Source organism: Pithys albifrons, chromosome 16, assembly GCF_047495875.1.
Source record: "Pithys albifrons albifrons isolate INPA30051 chromosome 16, PitAlb_v1, whole genome shotgun sequence".
Taxonomy (NCBI): domain Eukaryota; kingdom Metazoa; phylum Chordata; class Aves; order Passeriformes; family Thamnophilidae; genus Pithys; species Pithys albifrons.
In genome coordinates this window covers 2,398,581-2,416,516 of record NC_092473.1, presented here as the reverse complement: position 1 = coordinate 2,416,516, position 17,936 = coordinate 2,398,581, and the positions used below count along the sequence as shown (strand labels likewise).

The 17,936-nt window shown below is 55.0% G+C and overlaps 2 protein-coding genes across 3 annotated transcripts; one reads left to right on the top strand and one right to left on the bottom strand.

The window, feature by feature from the left end:
- The first annotated feature begins 840 nt into the window (after positions 1-840).
- DNAJA3 (DnaJ heat shock protein family (Hsp40) member A3) lies at positions 841-12,250 on the top strand. Of its 2 annotated transcripts, XM_071570989.1 has the most exons (12): positions 841-1,039; positions 1,156-1,280; positions 1,706-1,789; positions 3,210-3,422; positions 4,508-4,660; positions 5,470-5,617; positions 6,386-6,450; positions 7,339-7,467; positions 7,886-8,001; positions 8,347-8,444; positions 10,458-10,570; positions 11,195-12,250. In XM_071570989.1, the coding sequence occupies exons 1-11, from the start codon at positions 880-882 to the stop codon at positions 10,559-10,561; spliced, it is 1,395 nt and encodes a 464-aa protein (XP_071427090.1). In that variant the 5' UTR covers positions 841-879; the 3' UTR covers positions 10,562-10,570; positions 11,195-12,250. The 2 variants fall into 2 exon arrangements, with proteins under 2 accessions (XP_071427090.1, XP_071427091.1); XM_071570990.1 differs by lacking the exon at positions 10,458-10,570.
- Positions 11,907-17,130, bottom strand: NMRAL1 (NmrA like redox sensor 1). Its single transcript, XM_071570992.1, has 6 exons — positions 16,994-17,130; positions 16,749-16,812; positions 16,013-16,251; positions 14,993-15,242; positions 14,332-14,522; positions 11,907-13,377 (listed from the first exon to the last, which is right to left on the bottom strand). The coding sequence occupies exons 2-6, from the start codon at positions 16,786-16,788 to the stop codon at positions 13,201-13,203; spliced, it is 897 nt and encodes a 298-aa protein (XP_071427093.1). The 5' UTR covers positions 16,789-16,812; positions 16,994-17,130; the 3' UTR covers positions 11,907-13,200.
- Between the last annotated feature and the right edge of the window lie 806 nt (positions 17,131-17,936).

The following is a 17,936-nucleotide window of genomic DNA, read 5'->3' as shown; positions in this document are numbered from 1 at the left end:
GAGCCTTTACTCCCGACCTATGACAGTACCTCCCCTGCCAGGGGACAGAAGCCCCCCTAGAAGGGCACAGCCCCTGTCACAGAGTGCTGGGCAAGGTTTCCCAGCCCCGGCTGCCCCAGCCCCGCGGCACGAGGGCGTAGCAGGGGGGGTGGCATGGCCGGGCCTGGCAGATCCCTGTCCTCAGTCCCCTGTCCCCAGCCCCGGCCTCGAGCTGTCCGGCCCCGGCCCCCCTGTCCCTGTTCTCGGCCCTCCTGGCCCTGGCCCCGGGCCCGAGCTGTCCCTGTCCTCGACTTCCTTGTCCCTGCCCTCGGCCCCCCTGTCCCTGTCCCCAAGCTGTCCCTGTCCTCGGTTCCCCTGTCCCTGTTCCCGGCCCCGAGCTGCCCCTGTCCTCGGTCCCCTTGTCCCTGTCCCCGAGCTGTCCCTGTCCCTGTCCCCGAGCTGTCCCTGTCCCCGGCCCCCTTGTCCCTGTCCCCCTTGTCCCTGTCCCTAAGCCGTCCCTGTTCCCAGTCTCCCTGTCGCTGTCCCCGGTCCCCTTGTCCGTGTTCCCTGTCCCTGATTTCCCATCCCCGCACTGTTCCCTGTCCCCTATCCCTGTCCCTCGTTCCCAGTCCCCCTATCCCTGTCCCTGTCCCCTGTCCCCTATCCCTGTCCCTCGTTCCCAGTCCCCCTATCCCTGTCCCTGTCCCCTGTCCCCTATCCCTGTCCCCTATCCCTGTCCCCCCTGTCCCTGTCCCCTCTGAGGCCCTCCCAGTCCCCCGCCCAGCACCTCAGCCAAGCGCCGCGCATGCGCAGACACGTGGTCCTCGGGCGGCGCGGCGCCACCGCGCAGGCGCGGCCCGTCCCCCGGGCGGTGTGCGCAGGCGCGGCGCGCGGGCCAAGATGGCGGCCGTGAGCGCGGCGCGCTGGGCCGGGGCCGCGGCGCGCGGGGCGGGGAACGCGCGGCCTCCGCCGCTGCTGCTGCTGCTCCGCGGCCTCCGCGGCCCGCCCGCCCGCGCCCCGCGCCGCCTCCTGCTGCTCCGCGCCGGGCTCTGCGCCGCGGGTGAGCGGGGCGGCGCGCCGGGGGGCGGCGGGGCGCGGGGCCTTCCCCCGGCCGTGTTCCTGCGCCTCCCGCCCGGCCCGGCCCTCACCGCGCCGCCTCTCCCTCCTTTCCTGCAGGGACGAAACGTGCTGCGGCCGCCGCGTTCCACAGCAGCGCGGCCCGCGCCAAGGAGGACTATTACCAGGTGCTGGGGGTGCCCCGCACGGCCACCCAGAAGGAGATCAAGAAGGCCTATTACCAGGTGCGCCCGGCCGGGGCTGCGCGGGCAGGAAGGGCAGGGAGAGCAGCCAGAGCTGCCCCTGCCCGGCCGGGGTGGCAGGGGGCTAATCCGCCCTTGATCCCCTGTGTGTACCCGCCGGAGACAAGGGGAGGTGGCAGTGGGGCAGCTCCCCACATGGCGTTGGGGAATCTCTTCCAAAGCGTGGCCTGCTTGTGCTGTCATCTCACGTGTCCTTCCAGCAGGAACGGGGCTTGCTGGGAGGGTCAGGAGCAGCTCCTGTAGTTCCTTTTATTGGGTTGATAACGGAAAATGTAGGTGTTTTCTTCCCTGAAATAGAGGTAGTGACTGCTGAGCTCTGCACGATGTGCTGTGTTTTTCCTGGCATGTGGAATACACTGAAGTAAATAACTCCTCCTTGTCTCTAATGGTTTGGTTTTGTTGTTTAGCTGGCAAAGAAATACCACCCTGACACAAACAAAGACGACCCCAAAGCAAAGGAGAAGTTTTCTCAGCTGGCAGAAGCCTACGAGGTAACAGCAGGATTTCAGTGTGATGGGAAGGAGGGAAGGTTGGAGGATGAATGAGGGGAAACATTTCCTGTGAAACTATGGCTGGCTTTGATACACTTCAGGCTGGAACACCTCCATTCCAGCAGTGTCTCCAGGAAATTACTTGGCCCAGGTATCTGATATAGGTGCTTTGGGTTGTGCTCTTCCTTAGCAGTGAGTGAGTGGCAGGGATGCAGCAGTCACTGCCCTGGGATTATTGTCAGCTTAAAATAAATACTCAAATAAGAAACCTGTCAGTAGGTGTTTGAGACAGAGGGATCCTCATTGTGCTTCCCCAGCCCTGTTTTTTTCACCCCAGCACTGTTACCAGCTTTCACCTGACACATTAATGACTGATCATGTAATAGAAGTTATTCTTGCTTATTATAGTTTGGTAAGATTGACATTTTTCTGATTTTGAGCCAAGAGAGGAAGAAGTCCTGTCCTGTATCCAAACTAGCGTGGCCAGCAGGCCCAGGGCAGTGACCCTTCCCCTGGACTCTGAGCTGGTGAGGCCACACCTTGAGTGTTGTGTTCAGTTCTGGGCCCCTCAGTTGAGGCAAGAGATTGAGGGGCTGGAGCGGGGCCAGAGAAGAGCAACGAGGCTGGAGAAGGGACTGGATGTGGCACTGAGTGTCCTCTGAAACACCTCCAGGGACAGAGAATCCACCATGTCTTGATCCAACCCTACTGTGACCACCAGCCCATGGCACAGACCCACCAGGTCACAGTGGGGTTGGATCAAGGATTGGACTTGGTGATCTCAGAGGTCTCTTCCAACCCAACTGAGAAGAGAAGAGCAACGAGGCTGGAGAAGGGACTGGAGCACAAGTGCTGTGGGGAGAGGCTGAGGGAGCTGGGGGTGTTTAGCCTGGAGAAGAGGAGGCTCAGAGGTGCCCTCAGCACTGTCTGGAACTGCCTGAAGGGAAGTTCTGGCCAGGTGGGGGTTGGTCTCTTCTCCCAGGCACTCAGCAATAGGACAAGGGGGCACGATGGGCTCAAGCTCTGCCAGGGGAAATTGAAGTTGGAGATCAGAAAGAAATTCTTTGCAGAGAGAGTGCTCAAGGATTGGAATGGGCTGCCCAGAGAGGGGGTGGATTCCCCATCCCTGGAGGTTTTTCAGCTGAGCTTGGCCATGGCACTGAGTGCCATGATCTGGTAAAGGGACTGGAGTTGGACCAAGGGTTGGACTTGATGATCTCAGAGGTCTTTTCCAACCCAATCCATTCTATGATTCTGAGCAGCTTGTCAGTAACTCCGGTGTTGCGCAGAGCTTGGCAAGCCCTGCTGATGGCAGCCAAGTGTGATGGCGTGGGCTCCTGGTGGCAGTTCCAGAGCCGGGGATCCTGCAGGTCCCTGGGGATGCTCCGCATGCCCAGCTGGCAGCGCTGTGTGCCCCCAGGTGCTGAGTGACGAGGTGAAGCGCAAGCAGTACGATGCGTACGGCACGGCGAGCTTCGAGGCGGGCGCGGCGGGCGCCGGGGCCGGGGCGGGGCGGCAGTACTGGAGCAGCGGCCCCTCCGTGGACCCCGAGGAGCTGTTCCGAAAGATCTTCGGCGAGTTTTCGGGATCCCCGTTTGGCGACTTTCAGAGTGTCTTTGACCAGCCACAGGAGGTAGGAAGTGCCTTTCTTTAATAATGGAATTAGTAACTCAAGAGCTGGGGAGGGACGCTGGTCTGGCACAGAGTGCTCCGGGAGGGAGAGCTTCAGCAAAGGGTTGTTTCTGGGGATGTCAGTCTGTGTATGTCCCCTGACGCGGAGGTAGAGTCACATTTTTGATAAGCCACACCTCCAGACAGGGTTATTTTTACTGGACTTGAGCTCCTTCCTCTGCTGTTTACTGACACCAGTGAGTGCTGCCCAAGAATTCCATCCCTGTAGAGGCATCTTTGCTGCTGCAGTTGATCTACCTATGCCTGCTTTGATCTGTAATGCTAAAACCCACAAAACACCTTGTAACTGTAAACCAGGCCTTCCAGCAATAGGTTTGGCTGCTTAATTGGCTTAATTTTGCAACTTAATTAGTTTAACTTTGCAGTGGAGCCCATAATAAAATGGAATGTGTCTTGTACTTTGTGCTGCAGCTACATGCTGCTGTAAGTGTTGGCAGTTCATGTGCTATCTTCAAATACCAAACATTTCTGGTACTTCTGGCTTTACTAAAGTGACCTTTTTATTATAAGGAGAATTTCCTCTTTTGTGCAGTCATCTTTGCTGATAACTTCCCTTGGCAAGAAAAAAGGTTATTGAAGAAGAGCAGCTACTGCTTTTGGGATGTTAAACCCTTCAGCCTCACCTGTTGCTGCATTCCCATGAAACAAAACCTTTAGAAACAAGGAAGGGTTTTCCTGACAGCAGGGAAACACTTGATTTCTATTTTTACTTCTTTCTTTTCTAGTTTTAAATCTTGTTGCTGCTACACAGCATTTTCATAAAAGTTTTCATTGCTGCCACATGACCTGGTGCTCATCAGCCTGGTGTAACCATCATTCCTGTAATGTCAGTGATCCTTTTGTACTGTTTTTTATTTGAGATAGACTGTGTTTCCTCAGGTTAGGCAAACCCTTCTGAATGATTGTGCATCCGTCTGTTTCTTCCCTGCTCTATTCCCTGGATCTGTTTTCATCATTGTTTGGTCTTTAGCCTAAACTGATCTGGTTAACACCTCAGTCAGACCAATATCCATGTTTCCTGTGCAGTATATCATGGAACTGACATTCACCCAAGCTGCAAAAGGTGTTAACAAGGAGATTGTGGTGAACATTCAAGACTCCTGTGAGCGGTGCCATGGCAAAGGGCACGAGCCGGGCACCAAAGTGCAACGCTGCCATTACTGCAATGGCACAGGCATGGTGAGTGCTTTGTAGGACACCAGTTCTGTGCTTTCCCTTGTTGGGGCAAACCACTGCATTCCATCATGAAAAATTCTCACCACAGTCAACAGCTGATCTTGGGTAAAGCCAAGTTAATGTCAACTTGATGCTAATGAGCCCTAGGAAGATTTTCTTAGTGTTACAGAAATGCTGTGCCCAGCTGAAAGCACGAGCCTCCAGACTGGATTCTCTGCTGTTGTACAAACCATATGCATGGCATGTAACAGCTCTGAAGTTCCAAGGGCATTAAATGAGATCCTTTGACTCAGGGGTGGAGGAAGGTAATGATAGCCCCAGGGTAACCATGAAGTAAGAACATGCAGGTAATGCTGGAGCTGCAGGCTTGGGGTTTCCATGCATCTGATTGCTCATGTGCTTCAATCTGGAGGGCTGCTCTCACAGCTCACTCCAGAGCTTATTCTCCATAACGTTTTCCTGGACACTGGCAGTAATTCATGCAAGTGGATTGTCCTTGGGCTCCTCAGAACACGGGTGTCTAACACTGCAAGGAGCTTTGTTCCTTCTTGTGCATTAAAGGCTAGAGATGGGAGGCATTGTGTTTCCCTTCCCCTTGCTTGTGGTACTGATGGTGTTCAGTGGAAATTGGAATGTGCTGGCAAGTGAAGCTGATCAGCTCCTCCCAGGCAGCATCCTCTTAGGATTTCAAAGCCAGCTTTCTGCTCCAGCTCTTGCTAAAGGGTATCACTGCCCTTACAGGCTCTGTGTGTGATTAGAACTCAAACATGCTGGGTGAAAAGCCCTTGTACAATCGGTGTTTTCCTCCCCAGGAGACGATAAACACGGGCCCCTTTGTGATGCGCTCCACCTGCCGGCGCTGCAGCGGCCGCGGCTCCATCATAACTACGCCCTGCGTCATGTGTCGTGGAACGGGGCAGACCAAGCAGAGGAAGACAGTGATGGTTCCTGTGCCAGCTGGTCAGTGTTGTATTTGTGTGCTGCTCTCAGTTAAATGACTGCAGTTATTTACTGCCTCTTGGCACAGCGTGGCTGGTGCCTGCCAGGTACAAATGCAAGAGCAATGAAAGCAGTTTTGCTGCAGAGAAGTTGTCTTTTAAATAGAGTGGGTTGGTAGGTTGGCAATGGAACAGGCTAGTGATGAGATGAACCTTCTGGCCATGCATATAAATGTTTGCTTTGCCCTTTCTGAGCTTTGGTTCTTGTCTGGATCCTTCCTCCTAGACAGATTTTGAAGAGTGAAACTCTCCAAAGGTTTTGTTGCCATGGTCTTCCATTTGTCCTTGATAAAGCCTGGGGAGAGGGTGGGAACTCTGAAAGCCTTGGCTTGGCTCCAAAGGGTATGCTGATGGCCTTCCTCACCAGAGAGGATTAGATAGTGGTAGGGCAGAAGACTTCTTTGAGCACCCTGAGTGAACAGCCTGGGGTTTTCCTGCAGCTTATGGAAGCTGCTGTGTTCTGTAATCTGATGCATTTCCCTAAAGAATTCTGTAGGTATTGAAGTAATGAGCCTGCCTGGGGCATAGTGATCACCCCAGAGGTTATGAACACCTTCTTTGGGCCACAGCTCCTGTGGAGTGTCCCTGTGCTGCCAGCTGGGAGATCTCATGCTGCAGGGTGTGCATGTGCTGCAGTGGTGGGCAGCTCTTGGGATTGGCAAGGTTGTAGATACACACATAACACATGGATTATAACTCAGAGTAACATTCCCTCCTGTTCCAATTGCAGGAGTTGAGGATGGGCAGACAGTTCGGATGCCTGTGGGGAAGAAGGAAATTTTCATTACATTCAGGGTATGTATTTTAAGCTGTTTTATTAAGTTGGTTTTTTCCCTTCTTGACTGCCTGGGAAGTGGCTGGAGAATGAGCAGAGCAGGAAGAGTGAGTGATCCTTTGGAACAGCTGAGGTAACATGATGCATGTGAACTTTCTGAGACAGCAGGAGATCTGCATTGTAACAAGGGGCTTAACTTGAATCTGCTTGTGAAGAGTCCATCTGCTTGTTCCAGGCCCAGGCCCTTAGGGTAGTGTGAATAAAAATCCAGCCTAGGTTCTTCATGCCTCGAGTTTTTGACTTGGCCATGTGAAGAAGCTGCCTACAGGCAGGGCTGGGAGTGCTGAGAAGGGTGTGGGAATGCCTGCAACAGGCTGGCTGGTCCAGTGTCCTGCAGATCCACCTGCAGGGCTGCTTGGCACCTGTGCTGTAGCTGGGCCTCTTCTTGCAGAATCCTGTCACACACATCTCTGTCAAGAAGAAAATTTTTTTCAACACCTTTTTTTGTGGTGCAGGAGGATTTAATTTTCTTGCAGCTTTGTGAGGCCACTGCAGAGGTGCTTCCCTCCCTCTTCCCTTCTGGTTTCCTCTTACTCAGGATACTGGACAAGGCAGTGTCTGTCTCTGCAGAACCATATTGACACAGATAATTTAACAGCAGGATTAGGGGATGGAGTTGCTGAGGTAGGAAGCAGGAATCCTCCTAAACTTTTGGTTAATTATGGTTGTGTCAAGATCTGTGTTTGTCTAAAAGACCAAATATTAACTCACAGTTCTTAGCTGAGCACTTCAGGGATGGTATAAAGGGTCTGGCTGGTATATTTTCTTCTGAGACCCTTCAGGGCAGTTTACCAGGAGAGTTTCATGGTGATGAGCTTACTTCACCTTGGGACTTGCCTGCCTTTTAGGTTCAGAAGAGTTCTGTGTTCCGAAGAAACGGAGCAGATATCCATTCGGATCTCCCGATCTCCATAGCACAGGCTGTGCTGGGAGGCACAGCCCGATGTCAAGGCTTGTACGAGACAATCAACATCACAGTAAGTACCTTCAGCTGGGCTTAAATTGATGGGGCACAGCAGAGGCTTCTCCTTTGCTGCAAAGGTGGGAAATGTCTCCTAAGTCTGCCAGTATCATGTCTCAGATTCCTTCAGGACTGAGCCTCAGGTAGTTTGTAACCTGCTGGGCCACAGCAACTTGGCACTGTGAAGGGACAGGGAAAGGAAGGGATTGCTGAACAAACCACATCCAAGGGCTACAGGCTGTGTCAGGTTCTTCACTCATTCCTTCAAAAGCTTTTCCATCATTACAGACACACCTTCAGAATGTGTCCTGAGTGTACCAGAGCTCTCCCATCCTACTTTGTAGCTTACTGGAGAAGTAGATAGTTTTTATAGACATGTAATTACTACATAAATGGTTAAACTAGAGTAATAAATGTGGCATCTGTGTTCATAGATACCCCCTGGTATTCAGCCAGACCAGAGAATTCGGATGAGTGGGAAAGGCATTCCCAAGGTCAACAGTTACGGCTATGGAGACCACTACATCCACATAAAGATTAAAGTCCCTCAGTAAGTAGAGCTAAAACAAGTTTCTGCAAAATCTTGGACTTCCTGCAAAAAATGTTCAGAATTTGTGAAAATTCCTTATTCCTTCTGGTTCCTCTCAGCACTTCAAAATACTTTGTGATTTCCATTGCAGTGGGGTGGAGTGTAGTGGGTCCTGTCTCTCCTCTGCCACCGGGGGGTTATTATTTATAACTGGCTCACTGCAGGGATTCCTGGTGTATTCCAGGTGTGTTCAGCTTATACTTGCAGCACCTGCCTCTCGTGGGTGCTGCTGGAGGAGGTTCAGGAGGGCTGTAGGTACCCCTGAGCCCAGGGACAGCCCTAACCACCCCCGTGCTGGGCCCACAGGAGGCTGACGGATCGCCAGCGAGCCTTAATGATGAGCTACGCGGAGGACGAGGCGGATGTGGACGGCACAGTGAACGGGGTCACAAACACAACATCAGGTGAGCGAGGGGAGTCCCTGCTCCTTCCTCTGGAGCTGGTGTGGGAGTGCACAGTGCTGCTTCCTGAGGGTGTCTGGGGAGGAAGGTCAGCCAGGGTCACCCTGAGGTGGTGTGGCAGCACTGCCTGCTGAGCGCGGTGTGTTGGATGTAGTTGTAGTGGGAGGTCAACAGGCTGTAGGGAGACAGCCTCTTCCTGGGAAGTTTTACTCCAGTACTTGGCAAATCCATGTGTGAACAGAGAGCAGGGACTGAGGTACTCGGGGTCTTGACACACTGTGGTGATGAATGCCTCCTGCTTCCACCCCTGTGCCAGGACTGGCCTCACTAGCAGAGGCAGGAAAAGAAAGGTCCTTCAGGCCAGTTTTCCATGTGAGTCCATCTGCTGTGCTTCTGACTGCAGCAGGATGTTTCTCCTGGAATGCTCATAGGAAGTTCTGCTGTCAGGCTTGTGCTCTGTGCAGGTGGGGGAACCTGGGGTAGGAGGGTCCACTGGTGCCAGGTGTTGGCTCTGGTCAGTAGACAGTGGCCATGTGGTGGAGGAGCAGAGTCAGCTGGGAGCTTTGGGAAGCTGCTTTTCCAGCTCCACATGGAAAACTGAGATTCAGCAATTGTTTTAAGTTTCTGGGCTGAGGTACCTGGCAGGGGCAGCAGCTAGAGGCAAAACACATGATAAAATAGGAAGGAAGGAGCTTTGTCTTTCACTGCTGGAAAACAGTTTTTCCTTGCTTAATTGGAACAATGAACTTCTTAAAGCCATTTGGATTTCTTTTTTGGCTTGAAACCAAACAGGGCCTTTAATAGTAGGCAAAGGTGGGGGGAGCCTTTCAGAGCTGCTGAATGATCCCAGGAACTCGGGTCTGCTGTATTACACACCAAAGCCTGAGGCTCAAGTGTAGGATATTGGAAGGCAGCACATGCCAAATATTTCCCAACATTGTGCTAATAGTACTTTCCTAACATAGAAGTTCTGTCTTTCCCATGTTAGAGTCAGCCAGGGGGGAAGGGGAGAGAGCTTTGAGCACTAAACTTTCATTCCAGCTTTTTAAAGGCATTTATGTGCCAAAGGGAAAAAAAACACTCTCCAAACTAATTTTTTAAAAAAGCAAACCTGCTGGCTTTTACCACAACAAAGCTGTAAGTGGATTAAAATAACTGCCAGTAGGTTGCAGTGTAGAGACAGGCTGTTGCTGAAGGTGTGGCCTTGCTCCAGGCTGCAGCAATGCAATGCCCTGGGTGGATAGAGGCGTGTTCTGCCTCGAGATTTCATTCCATTGCATCAGTCTGAGCCTGCCACTCAGCCCTGGGAGGATGGGGAGTGCTGAACTTTGTGTTCTGTGTGCAGAAAAAAGCTTTAGGAGATTTTAGAGTCTTGTTATTGATGGATTTACTGTAGAAAGAGCAGATTAGCAAAGAGGTCTCATTTGTACTTGCTGTAGCCACTTCTGGAGGGACAACTTCTCAGGACCTGTATATACAGGACAAAGACAAGATTCCTTGTCTGGACACTTGGCCTGAAATAGTTACAGCCTTTTTCATTCTACCTCCATTCATTTTCTCCTTGGTACTGTTTGTCTGAGCACTGCTTGCAGTGATACAAATCAGGCTCCTGGTGTGGTTTTGCACTGCTTTGCAAGGACACAACCTTGAAACAGGAAGAACTTGTCCCAGAGACCACCAGGACAGCTTTTTTAACCCTCTAAAGTCCTGGCTGGCTGTGGTCAAATTTAGTGGCAGACTCTCAATTGCAAGTGCTGGTTTCCAAAGCCTGTGGGGATTTCCCTCATCAGTTGAAGGACTGGGGAGAGGGGAAGGGAGTGGCCGTACCTGAGCCCGTGGTTGGCTTTTCCTTTTCTGGGATCCAGGCTCTCCAGTGTGTGGCTCACTGCTGGGTGCAGCCCTGTATGTGAGGATGCAGCACAACCAGCTGCCTTTGCCTGACCATTCCCTGTCTCAAATAACCCCCTGGTGCTGGTGGGAGATGTGTCTGACTGGCCCTTTGCTGTTTGTGTCCAGGTGGCAGGGCCAAGGCTAGCGCTGCTGCAGGCGGGGATAGGCCTGAGGCTGAGGAGAACAAGGAGGGATTCCTTTCCAAACTTAAGAAAATGTTTACCTCCTGACACACCGAGGTAGGAGGCCTGTTGTGTTTCACTGTTGTCTTTCCCCCACACTGAGCACTTCTTGAGAGGTGGAAGCACAAAAAGGTTGCTTCTCACTTAGCCTCAGGCCTTCCAGCTGCAGGTGAGCAAAACCCCAGCTGTCCCCTGGGACCTGGAGCAACAGGGCAGGGATTAAACTGCATTGTTGCTGCAGCCAAAAGCAGCACAGATGCTGGGTGCATCCTTGGGGAAGTGGCTGGGCCTCCCCTGCAGCTCTGCTCCTGTATCCACCCAGTAGCTGTGCATGCTTTGAAGCACAGAGGTTGTTCTGTTGGCTGGTCCCACTGGGACTGGGTTCTGCCATCAAAGCCCAGCCTTGCTGGAGGCACAGGGGTCACAGAGCACAGCGAGGCCCTGCCATGCACCAGTCCAGTGTGTACCTCATGTGCCTTCAGTGAGGGCTGGCCTGCTGTGAGGGGGCACTGAGACTCCATCTACAGCAGACACAGTGTCTTGAATTGCATAGGCTCAGCTTTGCATCTTGGTCTGTTTGGGGTGGCCGACAGTGTGATGGCATGTCAGGAGGGGAGGTGCCCCCAAAGTGGGCTGTGTGCCAATTCAGCCAGGAAATCTGAACTTTGATTTCAACCCCAGGGAAGCGTTCTACTGGGAACTAGGAGCCAGCAGGTCATCTGTGCAGTCGGGGGTGAATCCTTCTGGCACAGGCTCTGGAGAGCACAGGATGTCAGTCAGCAGCACAGCAAGGATCCCAGCTGCAGAGGCCACGGACCACAGAGACACCAAACACCTGCTGTGAGACCAACCCCCCACCATCCAAGGAACTGGCAATGAAGGAAAACACCAGCTTTGCAGAGATGGGGCTCTCTGGAGGCTGCTCCACAGCCCTCCTGCAGCTGGAAGCTTATTGGGTAAAAATTAAAATTGAAAGTATTATTTAGAATCCAAAGCAGAAGAAATGTGAAACAAACTTTGTCCTTCCAGCACAGAGCAGAGCAGTTTGCTGTATGGAGCCCTAGTCCAGCTGCTGCTTGCTCAGGTGTCCTTCAGAATGCCAGGTGTGCTTGGTGAACTTCACCACTGCTCACCTTCTCCTGGGAGACTTGGTGGGTCAGGGAGGTTTAACTCTGTCTCCATGGCAGCCCTGCTGCCCTGCACAGCTCTGAGTGGAATCTCCCTGGGCCTCATCAAGCCCACCTGCCCTGGCTCCCTCGAAGTCCTGCTGATTGCCTGCACAGAGCAGTGATGGCATCTGCACTTTGCCTCAGGTTTAACCCCCAAATAACTGAAGTCACCACACAACTGCTGTCGCTTCTGAGCGGGTACAAGTTGATCACCAAGCCCTTCGCAAGTTTGGGACAAAATCTTTTTATTACCTTAGTGCAATGCCCATAGCATAAAGGATTGGTCAAAGCATCATTGTTTTACATGTGTGAGAGTGCAAGTGAGGTGGATCACTCCTTCTAGGTGCAGCCGAGCTCTTGCAGTGAGTGGTTACTGTAGCCTGCTGTGTTAGTGATACCATGCAGGTACCGTCAGCCCACATACTAATCGACCAGGGACATGTTGTAGTCTTGCCCTTCTTAAATTTGCTGAAAATAAAGCACGTGTTGCCTCCTGATTAAACTGTCTGTAAAGTGATTCTGTATCCATGTAAATAAGATGGACTTCATAAAGATATTTAACACATGGTGTGCCTTGGTGCTTTGTCTACTCTTCCACATGGTGTGTCACCTGCTTTCCCTGCCCCAGCAACAGGAGTGAAGTTCTCTGGGACAAGGAGAGGAAAGAGCTGGGTAGCTCAAGCATCTCTGAGTGCTTGGATTGATTTTAAGCACAGGAAAAGCTGCCAAATCCAAGCATATGAACATATAGGGGGAAGGGGCTTTTCCATCGAGTCTTAGACAGTCTTGAAAGACTTGAGTTCTACTCAGCTCCTGGGTACAGTGACTGAAATTAGCTCCATGATCCCACAGTGGTGGAAATTAGGCCCAGGAGCCCACAGGCCAGGCCCAGAGCTGTATGACTTGAGGAATCAAGCTCAATTTTTGTGTTACATTCATGGGGAAGTCATTGCACAGTCACTGCCACGAGGATGCCACAAAGACAGGGCTCTCTTTCTGATGGTTCACCTGCAGTGCCTAAACCGGTTCCACAGAGAAATCCTTGTGTTTTTTGCTTGCTTAGGAGCCTGCAGCAATGCTGGCCATGGGTACCTGTTGTGAAGGTGGCCAAAGGTACCTGCCTTGGGGCCCAGGGGGACCCACCTTCAGCCCACCAAGTGGTGCTGCATGCTCAGAGCTGCCTGGGAAAAGGGCATGATCCTGGGAAAATGAGCCACCACCACCCTAAAACACCCAGAACAACTAAAGAAATATCTCCCTGAGGACAGTGGGCAAAGACAGTGCTTCTCCCACCTGTCTGCCTGCAGTGTGCAGTCCTTCCTCCTGTTCTAGCTGCCTAAATATCTTAACTAAGCTGCATGGACCAGTGCATGGACCAAGCTCTCCCCAGCTGGGGCAGGATCAGCCTCTCCCTGGGGCACTACTGGGAGGGCAGCCTGGCTCAGGGCACCTCACCTGCCCAGCCAGTTCCTCCTACCTGGTGCAGAAGCTGGGGAGGAAGAGGAGGGAGGGGGAGGCTCAGAGGGCAAAGGCAGCCTTGTTGTCTGCCACCCACTGCTGGAAGGTGCGGGCCCTGGGGTTGAGCTTCATGGTCAGGGCCACGTTTCGGTCTGGCTTCAGGGCATAGAAACGGAACATTTCAGCCAACTCCTTGGCCCCGGGGAAGTCACGCTTCTCATACTCCTCTGGGGAGATCTGTCAAGAGAATTGGAGAAAAAAAACATGTTCCAGAGCCTGCTGGGGCTTTCCCTCAGCCTGTGTGGGGAAGCTGAGGAGGGCTCAGTTAGAGCAGCCTGTCACAGCATTGCCACCAGTGGTGCAAAGGAAGCAAGCAGGGGACAGCCCTACCAGCCTACGGCCAGCACCCAGCTCTGGCACACAGATGGCCTGGGCATGGAACTGACTCTCCACTGTGGCAGAGGCCTGGAGCAACTACAAGGCAGCTCTTCCTGGCACCAGGGCACGAGCTGTGGCTGAGGGGTTCTAGTAACTGGGAGGTCCAGGAGAGCTCGGAAAGCCCAAGCAACCCACCTGGCACCTCAGCCCTTCCTTGCCTGCCTGAATCAAAGGTGGATCACTGTACTGCTTTCTGCACAGCGCTGGGAAGGAAAAGAATTGCTTGTTTGTCCCTGGGTGGGGTGGGCAGAACCTGCAGAGAGCATCAGAGGCTTTGTTTCTGCTGCAATGCACTTGGTTCTGAAATCAGAGAGCCACCGTGCCCCCTGCCCATTGTCCTGACTGCCCGAGGCACAGCCGAAACACAAACAAAAATTGAAAAGAAGTCATACCGGGGCAGGGAGTGGCCAGGAGTGCTGTAATCGTGACACAGCAAGGCCCTGGGGGAAGCTGTGCTGAAGGAAAGGGCCCACAGCAGAGACCTGTTCTACAGGTGCCCATCCCTGGCTCCTCTGGAGACCTCCCACTTCGGTTATCCCTCAGAGCCAGGCACAGGCCTGCCTGGGCACACCTGTGTGCTCCATGAGCATGAGCTGTCCCTGTGGCAATGCCAGCAGGGCAGTTTGGGTGCCAGCCTGTGCTCCAGCCACACGCAGGGGCAGCAGGATTAGCCCTGGACACCAGTGCTGGGCTGTACCAACCCCAGGCGTGAGTCCCTCAGGAACACTCCAAACACCAAGGGACACTTCCTACCTTGCTGGCTGCCACAGTCTTGCCAGTCTGCTGGGAGAGGATGGCAGCATACTCTGCCTCGGTGAGCTTGCTGGTGCTGAGCCCCATCACTTGGCCAATGTACTCCCCTGGGGACTTCAGCAGGCAAACCACAGCAGGCCCAACGTCCTCCACAGCCATCCCGTCCATCGGGGTGTCCCCCATGGGCAGCTCTGTATGGAAGGATTGATCCCAGCTGGAGTGCAGCCCAGCTCTGAGGAGGAACAGCTGGAGTTCTCAGCACTCAGCCTCTGGACACAGGGTGAGGAAGGGATGAAACACCATCAGGGTGGTAAGGGCTGAGCTAAGGGACAGCCAGAGCAGCACCGTGACTTGCCTGGGTCTGCAGCCTCACCACCTCCACCAACCCAAATGCAGGCAGTTGGTGTATCCAGAGGCACTGTGAGATCTGCAGAGCAGCCCTTGGCACCACAAACAGGCCCAGGATCTCACTGATTTCTTCCAGGACAGCAAACAGGTCTGAAGGACCATAATGCAGCAGCAACTCGCTGTGGTCAAGCTGGCATGGGCCTCTTTGCCCCATCAGCCCACAGTCTTGATGGTCCCTCCACCCTTCAGCCCCTGCACAGTGGGAGCAGATGAGAACACTGTCACAGGACAGTGACTCACAGGGCCCACTCACCCAGGACAAAGGTGTCTCCCTGCGGGGCCTTCTGCGGCTTGAAGATGGAGAGGAAGTTCTCAAAGTAGAATGGCAGCCGGATGATGGTGGTGGGAACCCCAGTTTTCTGGAAATACTCCTCCACCACACCTTTGCCATCGAAGTGCAGCACCTCCAGCCGCCCCCCTGTCAGCTGGTGCACGTTCTCCAGGCCACTGAACACGACGTGGCGCAGCCCCAGGCGCTTCGACAGGTTGGCAAGTCGCTTTCCCTGGGCAAAGGAGAAAGGTGGCCATTAAGAGGGGAACAGGGAATTTGGGGGGCTCTCCTCATCCCCACGCCCCCCTTCTCCTTTGCAGTGCTGAGCAGAAGGGCAGGATCCATCTGGCACCAGATGAGCACCCTGAGCACACCAATGAACCCAGGGAGTTGTCCAGGTGGAGCCGAGTCCTCTCCTTACACTACCCTACGTCAGAAAGACCACACACCCTCCAGCTTTGGTGCTCAAGGCTTGGTATTTGTGCTCCACCAAGAACACAAATACCAGCCTGGCCAACATACCTGCTCTAACATATCTCATCTTTTGTTTGCTGCAATTGTGTCACCCTGGGAACTCTGTCCTGGAGTGAACACCGCCCTTGGGATCTCTGATACTACAGCATTTTGGCCCCAAAGCTGCAAATGCAGAGACCTACAGGTCTGCAGGCAGCAACAGAGCTGGCTCAGCCCCAGGAGGGCTCTGAGGAGACAAGTGTTGCCACTCCTGCTACTCCAACTCCTGGGCAGTGCTTTCCACCACACAATGAACAGCCTCCTGAAGGCCCAGACCCTGAAGCCACTCAACTGCAAGGAACAGGGAGCAAGTTCTGGCTTTGCAAGAACTGAAACCTGGTGTTTGTGAGGCCTCAGGGCTCCTGGACTGGTCACTCAAACCATCGGGGGCACTGGTGCTCCAAGAGCTGTCCCATGTCCCATACCCCGCTGCCACACGGCTGTCCCTCGGTCCCCTCTCCCCGGCCATGTCAGTGCCAGCACAGGTACCTGCTCGATTTCCTTGTCTTTGCTGCAGTGCTCCCAGAAGTTGGTGACAATAAAGGCTCCGTAGGCACCCGCCAGGGCCTGCTCCAGTGATGGCTCATCGTCCTGATCCGCCTTCACCACCTCGGCTCCGCTGCGCCTCAGCTGCTCCGCATCCTTCTTCCTGGGGCTCCGCGTCACCGCCCGCACCTTGAACGTCCCATCGTCCAGCAGAGCCCGGGCCACGCTGCCACCCTGGGCCCCTGCGGGTGCCGCCGGTCAGCGCTGCCCCCCCGGGGCCGCGGGACGGACCCCTCGGGGCTGCGGGACGGACCTCACCCTTCGCTCCCCCCCGGGGCTGCGGGACGGACCACTCGGGGCTGCCGGACGGACCACCCGGGGCCGCGGGACGGATCTCACACACCCCCCGGGGCTGCGGGACGGAACCCTCGGGGCGGCGGGATGGATCCCCTCGGGGCTGCGGGACGGACCCCCCCCGGGGCTGCCGGACGGAGCTGCCGGGGCTGCGGGACGGACCCCCCGGGACTGCCAGACGGACCACTCGGGGCTGCGGGACGGATCTCACCGCGCCCACCCCCCCTCCCCCCCGGGGCTGCGGGACGGAACCCCCGGGGCGGCGGGATGGATCCCCCTGGGCTGCCGCAAGCGCCGAGCCCCCCGCCCGCTCTCACCCTCCCGGCGCTCGGGCACCCCCGACGCCGCTGCCCCTCGCCCCCTCGGGCCTCCCCGTCGCACTCACCGGTGGCCCCGAACACCACGATCAGCTTCTTCTCGGCCATGGGGCAACGCGGGCGGTGCGGGGGCTGTGCCAGGGCGAGAAGTGGCACGGCCGAGGCTCAGCACCCGCGCAGGTCCCGCCCGAACGGGGGTCCCCGGGACGGCAGGGAGGAGGGAGGGAAGGAAGGAGGAAGGGAGGAGGGAGAGGCCGCAGGACCATCGCCGGTGCCGGACCACCGAGCGTGAATCTCTCACACAGTTCCTCACCTCGGCTCGGCTCGTCAGCTCCTCTCGGCTCGGCTCGGTTCGGCTCAGTTCGTGGCTAACCGGCTCGGCTTGCCCCCGTTGCGTCCGTCTCTGTTCGCCGTGACGCGATTATGTTTCGTTCGGCTCCGCTCGTCTCCACCCGCCTGCCCAAGGCCGCGCCCACCTGGGCAGGGCTCAGATATCCAACCCCCGCCCGGCGCCGCCCAGCTCCCCGACACCCCGTCGGATGCTCTGGACGTAGACACATCCCATCCCATCCCATTCCACCCCATCCCATCCCATCCCATCCCATCCCATCCCATCCCATCCCATCCCATCCCATCCCATCCCATCCCATCCCATCCCATCCCTGTCCCCACCCATCTCATCCTGTCCTATCCCATCCCTTCCCTTCCCATCCTCATCCTGTCCTATCCCATCCCTTTCCATCCTCACCCTGTCCTCATCCTATCCTATCCTATCCTATCCTATCCTATCCTATCCTATCCTATCCTATCCTATCCTATCCTATCCCATCCCATCCCATCCTCTCCCCATCCCATCCCCATCCCATCCCCATCCCATCCCCATCCCACTTGATCCCATTCCATTCCATTCCATTCCCATCCCATCCCCATCCCATCTCCATTCCCATGCCATGCCATCCCCACCTCAGCCACCTGCTCCGCTCCCTCCTCAGGAAACCCTCTTGAAAACCCATGACACACGACGTAACCCACTGGGAGGTGCCTGGAATTGTGTTCCTTCCATCCCAGGGACCTCCCAAGTATCACAGACCCTCGTGCTGCACAAGCAGGAGGGGTGATGGGGCCTCTGGAAATGTGTTTTCCACCTTTTCTTGCTGTGGAAACCCGGCTGTTATTCTGGACCATCCCACTGCTCCCTCTGGAGCTGGGGGTGGTTGCCAAGCACCCTCTCGCCAAGCAACTGCATGAGTCAACAA